The sequence below is a fragment of the Sturnira hondurensis genome, unplaced genomic scaffold (assembly GCF_014824575.4).
Source record: "Sturnira hondurensis isolate 20B ecotype Veracruz unplaced genomic scaffold, ASM1482457v3 Scaffold0015596, whole genome shotgun sequence".
In the NCBI taxonomy this organism is placed as follows: domain Eukaryota; kingdom Metazoa; phylum Chordata; class Mammalia; order Chiroptera; family Phyllostomidae; genus Sturnira; species Sturnira hondurensis.
In genome coordinates, this window is record NW_028088227.1 from 11,312,198 (window position 1) to 11,331,883 (window position 19,686).

Sequence of the window (19,686 nt, forward strand, 5' to 3'; positions counted from 1 at the left end):
TTGGCTACATCCTGAGGGTCATTTAGTTTAACCTTCACATCTCACACACGAGAAAACTACTGCTATTAATTCACATGCTCCCAGGCACACAGAGTGGCAGGAGCAGTAAATTGATTAAGGTCCCCTGACTTCCAGTCCAGAGCTGTGTCTTCCATAGGACAATCTCAGTTCCCTCCCTCAAACTACCTCATCTACTTTGGGCCCTTGTATGATCTCTGTCCCCCAGCCCCTCCCCAATCTCACAGACCAGCACCCTCTCCCCTCCCTATTCTTTCCCATCTGCCCAGGCCTGTAGTCTGCCCCTTCAGACTTCATCCTCTGGGCCAACCCTAGTCCTGGTCATCCCCATTCACACTATTTCTGCTGCCTCACTGGGTCGTGGGACGTTGTGTAGGAAGCTACAGAAGTATCTCAACTAGATCCACTATGAACTTGACCAAAGGAAAGCAGCAGGCATATTTCATCTTCTTTGTTTCTCACGTGGACTACTCCACGGTAAGTTCCTCCCTGCAGTCCTCCCAGTGCTGCATAAACATCTCTGCTGAGTGCTCAGAATTTCTAAGGGGGAGGGACTATCCAAAGTCAAGGTGCAGAGGTAGGGAGATGCAAAGTGTCAAGCCAATGGCAGCAGTCAGTTTGGCTCAGCACATGGTGTGTAGAAGCGTGGCCTCCAGAGTCAGACTAGCTGATCTTGAACCCTAGAGTCACCATTTGCACCAACTGTGTGACCTGGGCAAGTGAAGAGCTAGACCTCAATTTTCTCACATGTACAATGAGAATAACAGTGGGACTTTAGGGTTGAAAGATTTGCTGATGTAAAGTCATCACAGTGCTTAGCAGAGGGCCTGATACAACTCCACAGTGAATCCTAGTTATTACCATAAGGAACAGTGCGGATTGCAGAGGGTCTGGGATTTGGTTTGGTGGTCCACGGGCAGACAAGGAGAGCCCGTGAGCAGGGATGGGCACCTCCAGGACTGCGGCCTATGACAGTCACTTAGGTTGTTGAGTGCAGGGTGGACTGGAGTAGGAGGAGAATCAGAGGAGTCAGAGGGGCCAGTTGGAGAGAAGATGTAAAAAGGGGCCACAATGGCATGTGAACAGGAGGGGGAGCATCCAGGAGTCTGTGATTCTCACCTCTGGGTCGTGCAGAGCGTCCTCTCCATTCCTTCTGCTCTGAAAGCCAAGGATTCTTTTTACACCTCTGCCTCCTGTTGGGTCCTGACTGAGGCCCTTGGACAGGGCTGGTCTGGCCGTCACTGGGGTTGGGGTTCTCCACACTGGCTGCTGTACATTATAGCTTCCTCCCAACTCCAAAAACAGTGAACCCAACATCACCCTGTGTGCTCCTCCCTGGCAACCGAGTCAGAACAGCGGGGCGGATGCTGGGCGGAGACGGTTCTCGAAACTCTCCACAGGATTCTCATGGCAGGCTGGAGTGAGCAGCAGAAGTGAAGCAGCCGGAGTGAAGCAGGGGCTGTGGCCTCACCTCAGCAGGTGGCCCCAAACTAAAGCACCCTGCCTTGTAGAGCCTTACTCTTTCGGTTCTCTTGTTCCAGATAGAACAAGCAACCTTCAAACTCTCTTGCTTATCAGGAGACACCCAGACCACTGTGGCAGACATCACTAGCGTCTACCCAACAGCCATTGCTCCTCTCCCTCCTAAACAGACTCCATTTAGGTTCAGGTTGTACTCAGAGAAGATGGGCTTCTCCCTCAGACTCCAGGGGGTGAAATTTGACTGATCAAAGTTAGTCACAGCAATAGTAATTCCATTCATCTGTGGTAGGTACTGGGCATGTGACATAGTTCTGTCCAATGAGAGGTAAGGAGAAGAGAGCTGAAGGGCTTCTGGGAAATGTTTTCCTTCTCTAAGTAAAGAACGATATTATAGGAAGAGGGCCCTGCCCATCTCTCAGTTCCCTGCCTTGAAACATGATCACATAAGAATGCACTGGTCAGCCCTGCCACAAGGCATGTCAGTCATGCTGGACACTCTTAGGCCGTCTCTGAGCTGCAGGGCCGAACTAAAAGCAGCCCACCAGGAACTTACCCTTAAACAAAATAAGAAGTCTCCTTGAGACTTAAGCTACTTTTGGTGGGGTATTTTGTAATTTGCAGCCCAAAGCTTCCAAAAGATACAGGCATGCTCACCTCATAATGTCTCACAGATGAACTTGACAAGGAATGGGGATTTCTGATGGCCTCTTCAATATACAGGTGGTACTTCAGCAGTTCTTTAAGACAAAGTGATTCACAGTTAAGACTCCTACCGACTCAATCCCTGATGAGTAGGACCCTCTCCCCTCCAGTGAAATACTAGGTAGTTAGAGATGTTATAATCAACTGGTAATTAAGTGGACTCTCATTCATTAGCATCCCTGGCAACACTTGACTGCTCAGGGAGAATGTGGCCTGGGGAGGTGGAGATGCTGCAGGAGGGATAATGTGTTCAAACACAAAGTAGCACTTAAGCTGCACAGGTAACAGTTGAGCCCCATTAAATAGAGAATTTTTATGTAATCTTTTTTGGCTAATAAGTTTTAGGGCCATTCCACAGTCTTGTGCCTATCCAGTTCCATGAAGTCAGTTAATTTTCCTTGCACTGTAAATTTCCACCAAGTTGAATTTTAATGTATTTACACCTTTAAATTTGTAGGGAAAGATTGCATAGGCTATCAATTTGATGGACTCTTCCCAGGGATTATGTGATAAATATAATTAAAGCATGGAGATTCCCTATTTACATAAGCAGACAGTATCTTGAAGTGAATATTAGAAATTTAAATTGGTGGTTTTTATTCTATGTCAGAGTCATTTTTTTCCCCTCTGTGAATCACAGCTCTATTCTGATCATAAAAATCATTGGGGAAATTATGAGCACTAAAGAAGTATTTATTTAAACTATATTTTTAAGAGTATAGCTAACATATAAATCAAAATAAGCTACACATATTAAATATGAGATGTGTGTAATATAAAGTATAATATAAACTATAAAATATACTGGGAAATTGCGTGGATAAAAGTATCTCTGGGTTCATCATTTCATTACATGTTTGTATCTCAAAGTTGTGTGAGATTACTTATCACCCATCCTACCACCTATGTAATTCTCACCTTAACTAAAATCCAGAAATCCAGCAGGACAATCACCCCACACAGAGCCAGAACCTGCTCTGAGACAAGCGAGGGGAGAAAGTTAAAACAGTACTTTGACAGGGTTAGCAGCCTAGGAAGCAAGGCTGCTCAGTTCCCAACTGTCTTGGTTTTTGAACAATTCGGTTCTCGACCAAGCTGTTCATGGCAAAAATGTCTCGGTTGTCTAACATAACTTTGGGTCTTGATTCTCTACCCCAACAACCCTTTCGTGCCAATACACATATGATCAGTCACGCGTCCCTCGGGCGACAAAGGAGATTGGGTTGTCAAACAAATTGCTTCTTTTCCAGATGAATTGAGTTTCGGAATGGAGGTTCTACTGTATCTCTCAGTGCTGTGAATGAGAGGCCTCAGCCTGAAGAAACTGTATGCACAGGTGTCCGATAGCAGATGACACACTGCACTTGGCCATCAAAAATACCAGGCCAAGTCTCAGGCCACTCTCCTACCTGTGTGACTGTGGGCAGATTGCTTCCCCTCTCTGAATGTCAGTTTCCACCACTCTCAGACTGGGATAATAATCCCTGAACTGCCTCCTGCTCAGGCTTATTATGCACTCCAAACAAAACAATCAAAATAAAATGCTCCAAATGGAAGCAACTTGGAAACGAAGTGTCATACTTACAATTCATAGTTTATTTTCCTCTTTAATCTCTCTAAGGTATTTTAAAAAGTCAACAATTTTGTTTCTAAAATAATTCCACTACTCAACATAGCTTAACTGTGTCAAATTCTGTTAGTCATTAGGTAATGATGCCAGGTTAATAGAATTAGGTAATGAATAGCCAGGTTAATAGAATAGGCCACTTCTATGATAGCCTTAATATTTTCCCATATCGTGTCCTTCAGTGAAGTAGACTGGGCAGCTTTATTGCTTTAAATAATTGTTTCCTATAATTCTGCCCTTGTCATTCTTTTCAGTTGCTCTAACTTGCCTGGCAGATATTTCCTGGCCAACTGAGCTGGCTAGCTTCAGGTTCCAGTAGTGTGCGTACAGAGTCTATTTTAGACCAAGATTCTAGGTTGCAAGAGCATAGTTAGTAACTGGCTGTACACCAGGTGTTTAAACTGAAGTTTCAGTTGCAATGGTGATCACATAATCATCAGTTCCAAAGTGAAGGTGAGGCAAAGTCTCTACAGAGCAAGTTATAAAGAAACATTCAGACTCCCTGGCCCCAAGGGTCCAGGCTGAAACCAAAAATAAGGAGTCAGAGAACAAAGTGGGAGAATGTGTGAGGACATATCTTTGGAACAGAGTGTGAGAACGCCCCCTCATTCATCTTGAACCCAGTGAGAGGGGCTGCGGGGGGGGGGGGGGAGGGGGGCGGGGGGGGCCTGCCAGAGTCTGCAGTTAGGGGGTCCAGAGGACTGGAGCGGGACTCACTCCCAGGAAAGCTGATGGTCCACGTGACAGCCGGGAGGAGGCAGCTCAGGGATGGGCCTGTACTCTCAGAGTCACTGGGACAAGAGATGCATGGGGTTCCCCCTGGACACAATGTGGGGGTCATCTTGGGGCCTGTTTAAAGGGGCTGGAGTGAATCCTGGATTTCCAGGGTGGGGAAGAAGTTGTAAGCAACTGTGGAAGAACAATGCATCCACCTCAGAGTCCCAGGGAGAGATTAATGGAAAACTTCTGGAAGACCCAGGAAAGATCCAGGTGAGTTCCTTTAATCATAGGCCAGGTACAGCAAGCTCAAAGCCAATCAACTCCAGAAGAAACTTCTCCTGACTTCTCCCCTCCCCACACATCCCTGCCCACCTCCACCCAGGTGGGGCCTTAAGAAGGCCCTAGTGAATGGGGGAGTGGTGAGCCTAAGCCACTGCATTCCTGCTGGGAAAGTCAAGTACAGACCTTAAGCCAGAATCTTGGAGAGGTAGCAGAAAGCTTAGTGTCTAGTAAAGTTTGCTGCATTTATCTGTGTCTTGAACACAACATTGTAATTTTGAAATGAAGCTATGGTTGAGATGTAGTCACTGTATAGGACTATCAGTTTTCTAAAAATGAGTAGAATATACAAGGACTCTACCCAATTTCCCATCCAGGGACAGCAGAAGATAACAACATTGAATAGATTTTTAAATGACAGTGAGAGACAGAAATGAAGCTGCATTTTGATCACACCACAAGCTGTGAATTCAAAATACTTGTGATGTTTTTATTTTAAATGGACTCCCTTTGCACAATGGAGTCCAGTGACAAATAAAAGGGACTTGATGTGATAACCCATATTAAATCACTGGAAAAAAGGTTTCAACCCTGTAAAATACAAATTGTTTCAGGTCCTCAAATTATCCAATCAACTAATAAATATTTATTGTCTGTTGTGTTTGAAATCCTGTTCAGTACTTTGAAGAACAATGACATTTTCTTAGTTCAGGTTAGTATCATTTCCCGCCTAGCACAATGACTTAACACATAGTATGTGCTCAAAAATATTTTCCATTTAATTATTCTTTGCCATATACTTAGCACCAAGGGATGTGGCATTTTTCCAATGTTGACAGCAACACTTCAGCTGAAAAATCTCCATATTAGTAAAATGTGGCGCAAACCTGAATGGAGAGTGATTATGGTCTCACTTGTATTTAACACTGGAAAGTGTTGCTGGTCTAAGAGGAGATAACAGAATTTAAACCAGAAATATGTGTGGGGTTCTTTTTGCCACTCAACTGTGATGATGCAGTAAAAACAAAAATGATTGCCCATGGGAGGCCTAGAATGGGATCTAGGTTGTCGCTCATTAGGCCTCAGGCCCCTATTTTGTCTCTTGTGCAATAGGGACGACAAACTGGCCAGCTCAGAACGGCAGGGATGCTCAGAAAGATAATACACGGTGTAATAATATCTTTTGTAATCTGTGAAGTCCAGCACAAACGCAAGGGCTCAGTAACAGCAACCGTTTGACATTTCGTTGATTGCCACGTGCATAACGTTTTAAATCTATTTTCTCAGTCTTCGGCTCCACAAGACCTGGCTAGGTACTATTATTTCCCTTCTTTTTTTCCAGATGGAGAGGTTAAGCAACTAGTTCATCATTATACCGCGCCACAACTTGAACCAGTAAATCCTCTTACCCCTAAGCACTAAGCAGCCTTCTTTCTTGCAGTTATTTAATAGAGTCGTTGAAATCTCAGAGGGGTTCAACAAATGCGGATCGGTAAATTGCTAAATAAAAGTAGACGTCTTCCCACCCTGGTTGGTCCAAGCTGAGGCCTTAACCTGCCTCTCTTCCCAGGGGATCCTCACACTCCCCGCCTCCCGCCCTCGCTCAGGCTCCTCCCACACCGACACCGCGGCATTTCTACGCATGCGTAGGGGGGAGGACGCCAGCCGAGTGTCAGAGAGTGGCGCCGGGGGACCTCCCTGCCCCACCCTCCTGGCCCAGTCTGCCCCGCCTCGCCCCGCCCCTCCCCGCCTCTCCCGGACCCGCCTTCTCCATCGCTGCCGTAGCTGTCTCTGGAAAACTGGAAAATGAACTGAAGCCCTGCCGCTGTTGCTGTCTCCAGCGCTAATCGCACAGGTGTTTTGGGTCTGGCTAGAAGCCCCCTTCCCCGCGCCCACTCCCAGCTCATTCTCCGGCCCGCTCCTCGTGATAGCCCAGCAGTGACCTGGCCCTGCAGCAGTCGTCTCAGGTAGGGAGTTTGTGTACGGTTGCCATGGAGACGTTGGCCTGCGGGTGGGGCGGACCCGTAGGTGAAGATGCTGCTCCACCTGGACCGGTGGAGGAGGGGGCATTGCTCGGAGTGGGGTAGCCGCTGTCCGCGCGACGGGGGCTGAGACGTCCATCGCCGGTTCACCGGGCTCCCCTCCTGCTGCCGTCCCCCTTTCTGTTCCCCATGGGGAAAAGAGGTGATGAGAGTACTGTGCATGTTTTCAGAGTTGGGCCTGGCTGTCTTTATGTCTATACACTGAGCATTTAGCCAAGTGCGCGGTACTTGGTTAGATACTCATTAAAATTCGTTGAATGAGAGAATGGTAGACTAAGGGGCTTTGTCTAGGCAGACAGTGACCTGGCCAAGGTTGCACAAGTTGTACCCGGGCTCTTCTATGCAACAGATAGAGCCTCGATAAGTAAATGTATGTGTAACAATATACATTAAAATATATCATATGTACATAAACCGAATTTCATCATCCATTCCCTCAGGTGTTATAGCAGGTCTCTCATCTCACTCTGATTTGAAATTTCACTTAGTAGAAAAGCAAATACCACTCCACTTGTACCCTATGTTGTGAATTTATTACATTCTGATTAGTTGTTGATTTAGCATAGATGATATCAAATAAAATACTTAATAAAAATTGTGTTCATAAAGGAAAATACCTCTCATTTAAATTCAAAACTTATAAAACACATGAATGAAAACACTGAACAAATGTCATTTCTTTTCTTTTGCAATTTGGTTTTTTAATGCAGTTTTTCATATATGGGAGAAATTTTTGTTGTATTCTTTTGTCACACAGCACTTGAACAATAGCTGATACTTTTTAAAGGTCAGGCACCATGCTAAAGCACTTCACATGAATTATGTTATTTAATTCTCAAAATAATTCTATGAGGCAATTACTATTATTTTATAGATGAGGAAACTGAGAGATGTTAGAAGCCCTGCCCTCGGTTACATAGCTGTGAATTATCAGAGTATTTGAACCCTTCCTCCAGCGTCTAAGCACGTAACCATTGCCTTTTTGGATGCTCACATTAACACAAAAGTAATTCACCATCAGGTAAGTGTCCTGAGTATTTGGTTTGCAGGGAAAGGAGTATGGAGATGGCCAGTCTTTCCCCTGTTGCAAACATCTCCATAGCCATAGTGTTGCATTTAGCAGGAAGGTGCTGATTCAGGTGACTATTGGCAGCAAAGGTGAAGACGGGTCTTCATAATTAGGTGTTGGGTTGGCCAAAGAGTCCATTTAGTTTTGTCTGTAGAATAAAAGACAGTTGTTTTACTTTCACCAATAACTTTATTGATCTGGATGTTTTGAGTATGTCGGCTATCTCCCACTATTGGATTCTAGTGGGTAGAGGCCAGGAGTGCTACTAGACATCATATGCTACTATGCATAAGACAACCCCACAGCAAAGAATTATTTGGCCAAAATGTTAGTAGTACCAAGAAACTTCACAAACCACTTTTGACACATTCAGTCAGTCACAGTGCCTTCTCCATACACTGCACAAATCTTTTTTTGTGTGTGTTTCAGTTGTGTTTTTACCTTTCTTTAAATAAAAAAGCATAATATGCCCAAAGTGTTGCATATCTTCTTCCATCTTAAATATTAAACTGGCTGCACAAAAGTTCACCAATTTTGATGGTTTTTTAAAAATGCATGTTGATATGACAGCTGTCACAATACAGTCTAACAAAACTGTTTTGAACAAAGTGAAAGACAAACACCACTAGAGCCAATACAGAAAAAAACTAAACGAACATTTTGGCCAGCCCAATATATACAGTTGTTGACCTTTAGCTGTTTCTTGCACAGAAAGCTGGGGCTCAGAGTCTGGTGGGGCAACACTAGTTACGCAGGCACAGTGGGAAGGTGTTACTGGCAGAGACCAGCTGGGGGGTCTTGTGGAGTGTGGAGGACAGACACTTAGCAGCCCGGGGGGAATGACAGGCATGTCCAGGAAAGCTTTCGTGAGGACCTCTAGGAGAATGCTGGGTGATTTTATTATATAAGAACTGTTTCTGTTCTTCCTAGTCTTTTCCCTTCTTTCCATTCTGCCAATCCCTGCCAGATCACATCATGCATCAAAAACCTTTTAATTTTATCATCAGCTTTTATTTACTTTCTTGACCTGCCATTAGGTTTTCTTTCTGTTCTCTCTCCAGTCTTTGTTTCCAGAGCTCCTTCCTATCCAGCACACACCCCATATGTCCTTGACACTCTGTCTTGCCTCCCTCATTGAGTTCAATGGAAATTCCTTCTCTACTCCAGTCCCAGTATCAGCCATTGCCACTTGCTCAAATTCAGTCCATTTTTTTAGAACTCAGATCAAGCATCACCTCCTCCAGGAAGTCTACATGACACCCTCTTCCAGTCAGAAGTTCCTTCCTCCTGGAAGAAGTACATATAGAGCTGATACACAGCAAGGACACTCTAGTTGTGAAAATACAGCATGTCTGTATATTGGTGTGTAAATAGCTGCAGCCCCAGGCCTCTGAGTACCCCACCTCCTACCACCCCATCTGTGGGAAATAATTTGAATATTATCTCTGGGTATACGTCATAGCTTTTGTGTGTGTGTGTGCTATTGCTTAAGACCCTGTCCACCTCAGAATTGTTGTGGGGATTAATTGAGATGATGTACTCGAGAGTGGTACTTAGCACAGTGCTTGGTGTACATGGTAACTAGCATCAGTGGTCCTTCTTGCCCAAGAGTGAAGATAAAATATATTCCTGTCTGCATTCCCAGAGATCCAAACACTGGCCTTTGCACACAGGAAACAGTCCACCAGTTCTAGCCGATGAATATGTTCCAGTTGTCAGGAGGATTTTTGTGAAGTTAAAATTTCTGTTACACTGTGTGTAATACTTTACTATAAAGAGGCAGGCTTGCAAATTCTGAGGGACAGTTTTTTAAGTTGGTAAAAATCATCTATAACAAGAATTTTTAATTTAACAAATAAAAAAAATCTCCACCTCAAAAAAACAAACTTCTAACTCAGTTCACTTGTGTTATTGAACACTCCCATGTTTGGTTTTGTTAATAATATATTAATATTATTATATTAATAGATTAACTGCAGATATTACATTATTAAAACAGTTCTTCACAATATAATCATTAATGTGAAGTTTGAGGGGAAGAAAGAGGAAAGGTGAGAAAGTTGTATTAGAATTTGTGATAAAAATTTAGAGACAAAAAAAATGTTTAAGGCCATTATTTGCATTTCCACCTGCATTTGATCAGTCTAAACACTCATATGCCCAGCTAATTTACCGGCTCCCTAGAATCTGACTCGAGTTCAGTGTCCCTGCTCCATTTCTCTATGAAAGAGTTTAGTTTCTAGTGCAAACTAGTATAGCCAGGGAAAACCTTAGTCAGGGATGATGGTCCATTATTACTTATCCAAAGCCCTTTCTCTCATCTTTGTTAGGTTTGTCAGACCACCTGTGGACATTGCTAGACTTATTAGCAACATGTGGGGCCAAGAGCGTTGCAAACCTGATTTGGGTTCTGGAAGAAACTAGTTCCCCGCACTGAAGATTCTGTCACGAAGCAGTATGATTCCTTACTGCAGTGGGCCTTCCGAACACACACAGACCTGTCACGGCCACTAAAGTTAGACATTGTGGGGATGAATTTGTGTTGTTATGCACCCCAAAACAATCTCTATGCATATTTACCACACTGTAAACATATTTTTAATACTTATCATTGAATATTTTTTAAATGTTAAGTATCTTTTTTTTTAGATTTTATTGATTTCTATTTATTGATTTTTAGAAAGAGGGGAAGGTAGGGAGAAAGAGAGGGAAATATCAATGTGTGGTTGCCCCTCCCGTGGCCCCCACTGGGGACCTGGCCTACAACCCAGGCATGTGCCGTGACTGGGAATTGAACTAGCGACCCTTTGGTTCGCAGCCCACGCTCAATCCACTGAGCTACACCAGCCAGGGCTGAATATTTTTTAATAAAGAGCCCATCATACCATAGTCTATTAGAAGTAAAATGTATCAGGCCTGTCATATATTCTGTTAGTTGTTTTAATTTGCATAGTGATTTTGAGAGCTTCCTTTAACTTCAGCCTCCTACATCAAAAATTACTAGAATAGTGTTGCTTACCTAGTGATTTTTGTACTGTTTTACCTCGATGCCTGACCTTCCCATATGAGAGGAATGGCATGCTGTTTGTACTTTCCATCAGACTCTTCCTCAAAAATGCTAAGGATGAGGCCTGGTTGTTCTGGTTGTGTGTTGTTATGTAGCAACTTCATATGTAAAACTATGATGTAGTCAATCTTTATTTGTCTGGGAAATCACCTGTTGAATCTACGTATGGAAATAAAGTCTTTTTAGCTTCCTTTGGAATGTCACCAGCTTTTTTCTTTTTGGCAGATTATTCTAAAATTGGTCAGCTGAAACATGTGAATAATTTCCAGACCTCTGTCTCCCTAGAATTATAACATTTTCAGGGAATTAGAGGGATTTTTTTTAATGAACACCTAATACGATATACCAATTAGAATTAAGTTCTCAAAATCTCGACTACTTGAAGTTCAGAGCTGTCAGAGGTGCCTTGCCAAGTTAACCAGGTCTCTCTAGGGCACACTGGCATTCCAGAAGGATCTGCGTTCTCAGGACCCTTGTGTGTGACCTTACGTCTCAGACTGGGCTCAGGTGGCCTGGGAAGGGATCATCTGATACTGATATTTGGCATTTGTTCATCTAGGACACTATTTCACAGGGAAGGTGATTTGAAATAATTCTTTCAAATATATGGGCAAATTGGAATTGAACCTTTCTCTGAGTTTACAAGTTACATGTATAAAAGAAAATATAATTTGGAAATGGACCCAATCTATTTAAATTTAAACTTAGGCTAGCATTTTGTGTGGAGGAAAGCAGGAAAGAAAAGGAATATTTAGTTTGGAGTTTTAATAGGAGCCCCAATATTTTGCAGGGGAAGCGGGTGGAGGAGAGGAGATGATTTTCTCTTCTAAGTCCATCTTTTTTTGTGATTTGGCCTCTTTATCTCTGGGTTTTAGCTTTCATTCTGGGTCTCCTTTCTGAATATCACTTTCCTTAATCACGTATCTTCCTATATGCGTAACAATGCCTATCAGCCTGTATCTTTGAAAGCTCTTCTCCCATCCAATCTTCTAACTGTAACTGACTAGTAGATTTTTAATTCAAATGTATTTATCATTTTTCAACTTTAATATAGAGGGATGGTTTATGCCTATATGGATGGACTTAAGCACTACTTTCTAAACTACTGGATGAAAATATTTGATATTTTGTATCATATATTTCTAGGGTGTGCCGACTCACTGAAGGACATTTTACTTTAAAAGGAAAGATGCTGTCTCCAAATGATAAAAAGTTGCAAAAGCTGGATCCGTTTTATCGACCTTCACTGGCCAAGCAGAAGACCAGTGCAGAAATCATAAGTGAAGCCCGAAATGCATTAAGAACAGTGAGGACCCAAAGGCCATTTACGCCACAGGAAGACCAAAGGAAACTATTTGGGCCTGCGTCTTCAAGGACACCAGAAAACAGACCCCCTTCTTCCTTCAGGTGTATGACCTTTCTCTTGCCTCTGAGTTCTGATCTGTAAGCCACCAGATGATGTTTCCCCTTGACTTCTGCTCCTTCTATCAGTTATACCTCTTGTGTCTGTCTGTTCAGGATTCCCAAAGACAATTCCAGACCTGGGGCCCAAGAATGTGGTCTGCAATGGTTAATACTGGTGTCATATCTACTTTATAAAGCAATACAAACAAAGCTTTAAAAAATCACTATGTGGATTTCTTCTTTTCATTATTCAATATTTTTAATTCTTCTAAAAGGAATGGAAAGAGTTATTAATAAAATGTTTTAAGTACCATGGTTTTTTAAGATTTCTTCTTCCTCAAGATTCATGCATTGGGTATGTTTGTTTGGGACTAGTGTTAACTAATGTACACTAGAATAAAAGAAATGATTCTTCACAGACTAATACTTCTGTTCCGTCTCCTGTGCCAGCCTCCACGCGTCCAGTTTTGAGTCACCTGATTCCAGGCCCATCTCTGGTGCACGTCTCAGCCCACTAGAGCTTGTGAGTACTTTATAATGTCAGGAGTGCTGTGAAGTGGAATCGGTCAAAAATACTTGGAATTAGTACTTACAGATGCTAAGAAAATGATCACACAGACCTACACATAATGCTAATAATTGAGTATGAAAGCAAATTCTTTTATACTTTCTCAAATATAATGGTTAGTGCCTAATAAAACATTTCTAGTTACCTATAGTTTAATAATAAATACTTTTAGAAATACAGAGTAACCTGGCAAACAAAACGTGTCACAGTAATTTTTTAATTTAAAAAAGTTATGCATATATATTATTTTATTTTTAATAGTTGTATACAAATAAATACATGTACATAAAGAGACAACAATTTGCTACCCAAACAACTCCAGCAGTCCCTTGTCCCTTTATTCTTCATTCTCCCCTCCCCCGGGACCCTCACAGGGGTGTCCAACCTACATCTCGTGGGCACATGCGGTCCAGGATGGCTGTGAATGCAGCCCAACACAAAATCGTAAATTTACTTAAAACATTGAGTTTCTTTGTGATTACAGCTCACAATATATTTCATGTGAGGCCCAAGACAACTCTTCTTCCAGTGTGGCCCAGAGATGCCAGAAGGTTGGACACCCCTGCATGAGTTAAAACTCTTTTGGCACTTTTTCTTGTTATTTCTTGTTATTTACAGCAACAGTGTGTTGCTGCCCTGTGGCTTATGAGCTTTAAGAATTATCTTATGACTGACTTTCCTTGGAGGAAGGAGGAGATTTAACTCTGTCCTCCCAGCCTCCTCACAACACATTCACCCTTTCTGTCCCTGCTGCCGCTCCCAGTAGAGATATATCGGGATTTTGGTTAGATCTCTTTCCTCTGATTATAGAGACCCTGTTTACAGCTGAGCCTTGAACTGGCATGGTTAGTGATGCTTACTTCTTCCCTCTGGCATTAGTAACTGCCTGCTTTTTTAGTTTGGTATTAATACTATTTCGACTGGGGAAGAGATTTCGAGCCTCTCCCCAGTGCTCTGGATCTCCTCGGGCATTCAGACACACGAGGTATCCTGTTGATTCGCCTCCACGGAGAATGTTCTCCCGGCCTCCGGGACCACGCGCCCTGGGCACCTGGCACACAGCTGGCTTCTCCCTCTTTCCTGGATCCAAAGTCCTTCTCTTTCCTGATTTACTCTTGCTTTGGTGGTGCTCTCCCTCCAACAATTTCTTGAGAAAGAGTGTATGGGAAGTGAATTATTTGAGACCTTGATTTCCTGGTTTTTCCCTCTGGAGTATGTAGGATTTTTCTTTGTTCACACTGTTCTGGAATTTTGTGATAATCTTTGTGTTAGTCCATTTTCACCCATCCTGCTGGGAACTTTCAGTGAGAAATCTCGTGCCTGATTTCAGATCTTAGAAATGCCCTTGAATTATTTTGACATGTCTTTCTCTCTTTTTTTGTTCTGCTTACTCTTTCTGGAATTTATTATTTGGATGTGGAATCCCCTGGACTGGCATTTTAATTTTCTTTTTAAAGATTTTATTTTTTTTCCTTTTTAAAGATTTTATCATTTTGATTTTCTTGTTTTCTCTTTTCTGTTTCTCATCATTTGTTAAGAAGAGATTTTATCTTCTAATCCTTTTGCTGAGTTCTTTTTATTTCTGCTATTTTAAATTCCTACCCCCTTTTAAAATTATCTTTTTATATATGTATATGCATACTATATATACATAATGTGTATATATGTATATATAGTATTCAATTTCATGGTTGCAGCCTCTTATCTGCATACATTAATGATAGTTTTGATTTTTCAATTTTTTTTCTCATAGTTCTGAAGATTAGAAGTCCAAGATCAAGGTGGCAAGGGTACTACAAAAAGTACCCCTCCCCTCCCCTGTGCCTGGTTAGCCTGATTCCAGAAGAACAAACTTCCTGTCTACTCCTGAGTTCAGGAGCCTGATTACATAGAGCTGGGGGTGGGCTGGGGTGGGACGGAGTCACACAGACGGGGAGCCAGTCCTTCTTATTTTAGGTGCCCCTCCCCTGGGCTCTGGCAACTGCTAGTGCCAGTGATACCAATTCCTTAGACTTTGATGGAGCCGGAGTGGCACTGAAGCTGCTTCTCAACTTTTACTACTGGATGTGTGTGTGGGGGGGGGGGGAGCGGTTGATAGACTCTTTGAAAGTAAGTTGCTGACCTTATAAGACTCGGTCCGTAAAAACGTAAGTGTGTCTCCTGTGAACAAGCACAGTCTCCTACATGACTACAGTGCTATTATTACGCCTCAGATTTAATATATAGTCATTTAATGCACAGGCTATGTCTAAATGACCCTAATTGTCTGAAAAGGTATCTTATATTCTTAAAGTACTCATCAAAATGCCTCTGTGAGGAAGATTATACTTGTTCTTATGTGGCAGATGACAAAAATAAGATTCCAAAATAGTACTTACGAACCGATGCACAATAAACATTTTGCCAGCCACTGTTGTCTTGTGGCTTTTTGTGCCCACAGCCTTAGAAACCACTTGGGTTTTGAGTCAGCAGCAGTGAGAGGCCCCTGGGTTTGGCAGCCCAGTGGGCCGACCTGGCTGTAGGATGGCTCTCTCTTCTATGATTCTGCCTTTTGACTGCCATAAGTCATTTTTAATATCTCTGTAGTTTTGGGGACTCAGTTTTCACCCACTCTTTCCTGAAAATCTCCATGTGTAGACTTAACCTGGTCCTCGTCAAGCTGGTACAGTTCTAAGACTGCAGGGTTAGGTGTTCAGCACAGATAAGTTGGCATTTGCATCCGTTTAGCGACATTGCCATTAACTTTCTTTCCTGCCGGATGGTTGTGTATGATCTGCAAAGTGAACATGGGATAAGACATCTCCATGTTAAGCTAAATAACCCCTTTAGTTTGAAGTGTTTCTGTTGTAGTAGATTATGTAAGGGTCTGAAGTATATTTTATTTTATACAATAATTAAAGTTTGGAGCTCCCAGTCAAACAATTCTGAAAGTGGCCTCCTACCACCTGCCCTCCCATGTTCTTTTTCCTTTCACTTCACCTTGTGGTGGTCCCCTTGACTCTGGGAAGCACTGACTGATGAAGGGAGGAGACAGGGGAGCTGAGAGCCGGAGGAGAGGAGACAGGAGACAGCAGTAAGGTGGGGGTGGGGTATCTAATGGTTAGGGGCCCCTTGCTGAAAGAATTGGTGAGGACCTAAGCAGTTGCATTTCAGTACTTTGTGGGTCTAGGACACCTTGTCAGGTGAGTTTACCTTTTTAGAGTTCCTCTCCCGGCAGTCAGACAGGGAACAGGGACCCAGAGGGCAACTCATTTCAGCTCCGACACGCATCAAATCAGCTCAACTCTGCGCTTGCACACCTACCCTTCTTCTCCCTGTCCAGCCCCCCATATCTGGCAGTGGGCTTCCTGCACCCAGAAATGATCCAGGCTTCAGAGAGTGATGGAAAAACTGGTGCTCCTGGTCCTGACCACTCAGGCCTCAGCTGGCTGGTCTGACTGGCTCCCCAGGGTTCCCATTAGCACCTATAACCTTTAAGACAGGAAAGCCCTGCAATTTACAGTCTTCCACAAACATTCATACCTGCTTTGTAGGGATGCTCTGGTAAATCTTTTGTCCTTCTTTGCTGCCTGACCCCCCACCACAGCTTTGAGCCTGGAACTATTGTGTAGTGGTGGTTACTCCTATTTTCGTTCTGTGGCTCCGGTCAGCTGGTTCTCAGATCGGTCCCCTCAGGAGCAGCTGTTCTCCTGCTTTGGACCGTATGTAGGACAAGCTATGTGACCATGTGAGTAATAGGAAATGTCGTCTTTCTTCATTATCCTTGTCGACAGAATTCTCCCTGTGTCTTCTTACAAAGCCTTGTCATTTAAGCTCCAGGTATTTTTATTAAACCTTTTATTGACATACAGAAAAGACACATCCTAAGAGTGCAGCTTGATAAATGTACGCAAACTCAGCACACCCAGTAACCAGCATTCAAAAAGAGCAAATAGGTCGTCACCGGCGCCCAGACCCCACCTCCCCACAGTGACGGCTGAATTGACCCCTCACAGCAGAGACTGAGTCATTCTTTTTACGTTTCATAGGAACCAAGCTCCAAATATTTGACAAGTAAAACACAATTTAACGCATTTAAAAAGAAAGGGACATAGGAGCCCATCTATACCTTGAGAATAGAGGAGAATCCAGGGCAAGAAAAAGCAGAATAAGACTGTCAAAGTGGTGGTTTTTCTTCAGTAGTTCTGAAAGGAGGGGTGACATTACTGTGGTGAGTCACACACTGAGAGAGACAGCAGATCCCAGAGCACCTGTGGGGAGGTGGACACACAATTGCCCCACTCCAAAGTTATGTGCTTGGGGGAATTTTTAATATTTGTTTTCTAACTTCCAAGAGGGTGTGTGTGTGTGTGTGTGTGTGTGTGCATGTGTGTGTGTGTTCTGTTGCTTTACAAATTAAATCATTGCAGCTTTCTGGGGTGGGATGTCATCGAACCCCTTTTTCAGCCTTCACATAGAATAAAGGAGACACCACCTCCCCATCTGGTGATTCCTGAAGAGCCACGTCAGGAACCAGTCAAGGTCCAGGTGCTTGGGGGAATGTTGAAGCCAGACAGACCTCTTAAATGTTCTAGGAATTTTGTCTTCTTCGATTAGATTGTTCTGTGGAAACAGTCTTTCAGTTTTCAATGGACTCTAGTGGCTTTATCAACCAGAATAAATCTTCACATCTGACTTCCCAGCATCCTTGATTATACTCGAGTCCCCAGTTAGTGCCCTGACACGAGACGTGAGGGTGGTGAGGTCCTCAAGTGAAGTTTTGAGTTGCTTGCAACGTTCTCTGAATTCTCAAGTGATGTGAATGGTCTAAGAAATTATTTTTTTACTGTTTTGCTTTATAAAAGCCATTTTGCTCTACGAAGTGAAAGACCATTTTGTAGAACCTGGCATAAGAGAAATTGATGGCTCGTTCCATAGTTTTTCCTTAAAAAATCAAGAATGCTTTACGTGTATCAGTTTATATCTTAAGTAGTCCAGTGAGATACATGCTTAAATGGGATAAATAATTTAGTAGAGGTCCGTAGAAAAAGTGGACCTAATTTCTCATTATGCAAACAGTGACTGATTCCGCATGAAAAAAATAATGCAGCTTATCACGGAGCAGCTAAAGGGCTCTGTCTTGCCATCCAACGGCACCTTTGTTCTTCTCTCGGGGTAAACGTTACCTTTGCAAAACTATGTTTTCCCTTTTTATAAGATCTTTTATTTAGTACACAGAACGTTTGTACCAGTTAAGGCATTTGTAAAAGAAAATGTTTACTTCATCCACATTATTGTTATTTGGCAGCCTCCTCCATCTTTGCTTCCTATTTAAAGTACCTGCAAAATACAGATGTTTTTAGATAAGAAAACCTTGTATCTATATTCAATGTTGAGACTATCCTTATGTATCTTATCTTTTATAATTATACCCAAAACGCTTATTTTCCTGTTTTATACTCTTAGCTTTTTTTGTTACTATTAGCTTCCTGGCCTAAGTCACATTCTAATGAATTTTTTACAACAAATTAGTGAGAATGAAAAGTAGAAGGAGTATTTATCCAGTAAGTAGAGCAGAATTTACACAAAGAGTATTATCTCCTTCAGAATAGAGCCCTCTGAATTTAGGATCTTTTTCCAGCAAGGTTTTGTCACAGGCTCGGGCCTTGGCTGTGAGACTTCAGAGTAACTTAGAACCAAATTCAGTAAATAAAGGGTGAGTAACCTTCACGGGGAAGGGAGCTAGCCTTTCTTGAGTCTCCATGGCAGGAGCTGTATATACAGCAGCATCTCTGTGAGAAGGGGACCACTGTCTCTGGTAGGTGGCCAAGTTCAGAGAAGTCAATGGCCTGCCCAGGCTCACGTAACCAGTAAGTGAATTACACTTCAGATCCATCTGATCCAAAGTCATTTTCTCTTCCTCTATATTGTGTTATTTTATTTATCATTTTCCCATGTTTAGAAGAATGTGTTTCTAATGTCATAACTAATTTCTTATGTGGTTCATGAACCAATTTCAGATGCAAATGAACACAAAGGTATAACAAATATCTTGAGTACACCTGAAAAACAAAACAATAATAGTTTGAAAAGTGTCATCATTATTGAAATAAGCCACTTCTTGGAAATAGAACTCTAATATAGATGCCATTGTTCTCTTAATGTATATGAGAAAACGTGTTTAAAACTGTGTGTCATATATATAGATGACTTCACCCAATTTTCCCAATTATCTGACTTGAATTTCATACCGGATATTTAAACATTTGTTGACCAACCTGCTGGATTGAGAGTCACTCGGTTCACATATTATGTGAGTAACTTGAGGAGCTTGAACTTGATGGTTTTTAGTTAGAGAGCTAGAAAGTACTGTAAGGCTGCTGTAAGGTCGCTCTTGCACACAGACAGTCGGGCTCAGGTTGGAGAGCACAAGGGTGGACCAGCAGGCAACACTGGAAGTGAGGGTCGGGGTCTCCGTGCAGCCATGGCCCTGGCTTATACCGCTGCCGTCTGGAAGTTAGACCTGGGGTTACTCCAGGAGGCACAGTGGTCAGCACAGGTATTTCTAAAAGTCTTTAAGGAACTGGAATTTTGCCAAGCAATGTTTCTTTTCTGAGGATATCAGCACAGAATTCTGGAGATATGGAAAATAAAACATGTTTATATCCTAAGTCCAAGACAACTTCTTGCTCTTATGTTTTGTAACTGTAAATTACTTTAAAATTTTTA

General features: G+C 42.6%; 1 protein-coding gene across 3 annotated transcripts in view; it reads left to right on the forward strand.

Annotated features, from left to right (window-relative positions):
• The first annotated feature begins 6,573 nt into the window (after positions 1 to 6,573).
• The window catches only part of ARMC2 (armadillo repeat containing 2), a 102,328-nt gene continuing 89,215 nt past the window's right edge, over positions 6,574 to 19,686 (forward strand). Inside the window, exons 1-3 of one of the 3 annotated variants that reach the window (XM_037065004.1) lie at positions 6,574 to 6,795; positions 12,153 to 12,413; positions 12,861 to 12,933. In XM_037065004.1, coding sequence (XP_036920899.1) covers positions 12,196 to 12,413; positions 12,861 to 12,933 — 291 coding nt within the window. In that variant the 5' untranslated portion in view covers positions 6,574 to 6,795; positions 12,153 to 12,195. Of the gene's footprint in view, positions 6,796 to 7,754; positions 7,892 to 12,152; positions 12,414 to 12,860; positions 12,934 to 19,686 lie in introns of those variants that run through there. The other 2 variants (XM_037065006.1, XM_037065005.1) reach the window with 2 other exon arrangements.